The 767-nt window shown below is 56.6% G+C and overlaps 1 protein-coding gene across 1 annotated transcript in view; it reads left to right on the top strand.

Moving 5' to 3' along the window:
* The window catches only part of TUBA8 (tubulin, alpha 8), a 19,173-nt gene that overhangs the window by 15,248 nt on the left and 3,158 nt on the right, over positions 1 to 767 (top strand). Inside the window, exon 3 of the mRNA XM_012651062.1 lies at positions 17 to 610. Coding sequence (XP_012506516.1) covers positions 17 to 610 — 594 coding nt within the window. The remainder of the gene's footprint in view (positions 1 to 16; positions 611 to 767) is intronic.

Genomic DNA, 767 nt, shown 5'->3' with positions numbered 1-767 from the left:
GTCCTTCTCTCCCCAGACAGATGCTTGCTCCGGCTTGCAGGGCTTCCTGATTTTCCACAGTTTTGGCGGGGGCACTGGCTCTGGCTTCACTTCTCTGCTGATGGAACGCCTCTCTCTGGATTATGGCAAGAAGTCCAAGCTCGAGTTTGCTATCTACCCGGCCCCCCAGGTCTCCACTGCAGTGGTCGAGCCCTACAACTCCATCCTGACCACCCACACCACCCTGGAACATTCAGACTGTGCTTTCATGGTGGATAACGAAGCCATCTATGACATCTGCCGCAGGAACCTGGACATCGAGCGCCCCACCTACACCAACCTCAACCGCCTTATCAGCCAGATCGTGTCCTCAATCACTGCTTCTCTCCGCTTTGATGGGGCCCTCAACGTGGACCTCACTGAGTTCCAGACCAACCTGGTGCCCTACCCCCGCATCCACTTCCCACTGGTCACCTATGCACCCATCATCTCTGCCGAGAAAGCCTACCACGAACAGCTCTCCGTGGCTGAGATAACCAGCTCCTGCTTTGAGCCCAACAGCCAGATGGTGAAGTGTGACCCCAGACACGGCAAGTACATGGCCTGCTGCATGCTCTACCGGGGGGACGTGGTACCCAAGGATGTGAATGTCGCCATCGCCGCTATCAAGACCAAGAGGACCATCCAGTTCGTGAGTTCCAGCCAGCACAGCAATTGCCTGCCTGAGCCACAGGCCCTGGCTCTGTCAGTACCTGCGTTACCCAGGAATGAATTCTCTTAGCCTTTTG

Source organism: Propithecus coquereli, unplaced genomic scaffold (assembly GCF_000956105.1).
Source record: "Propithecus coquereli isolate 6110/MARCELLA unplaced genomic scaffold, Pcoq_1.0 Scaffold346, whole genome shotgun sequence".
Classification (NCBI taxonomy): domain Eukaryota; kingdom Metazoa; phylum Chordata; class Mammalia; order Primates; family Indriidae; genus Propithecus; species Propithecus coquereli.
This window is presented reverse-complemented; position numbering and strand designations above follow the sequence as displayed.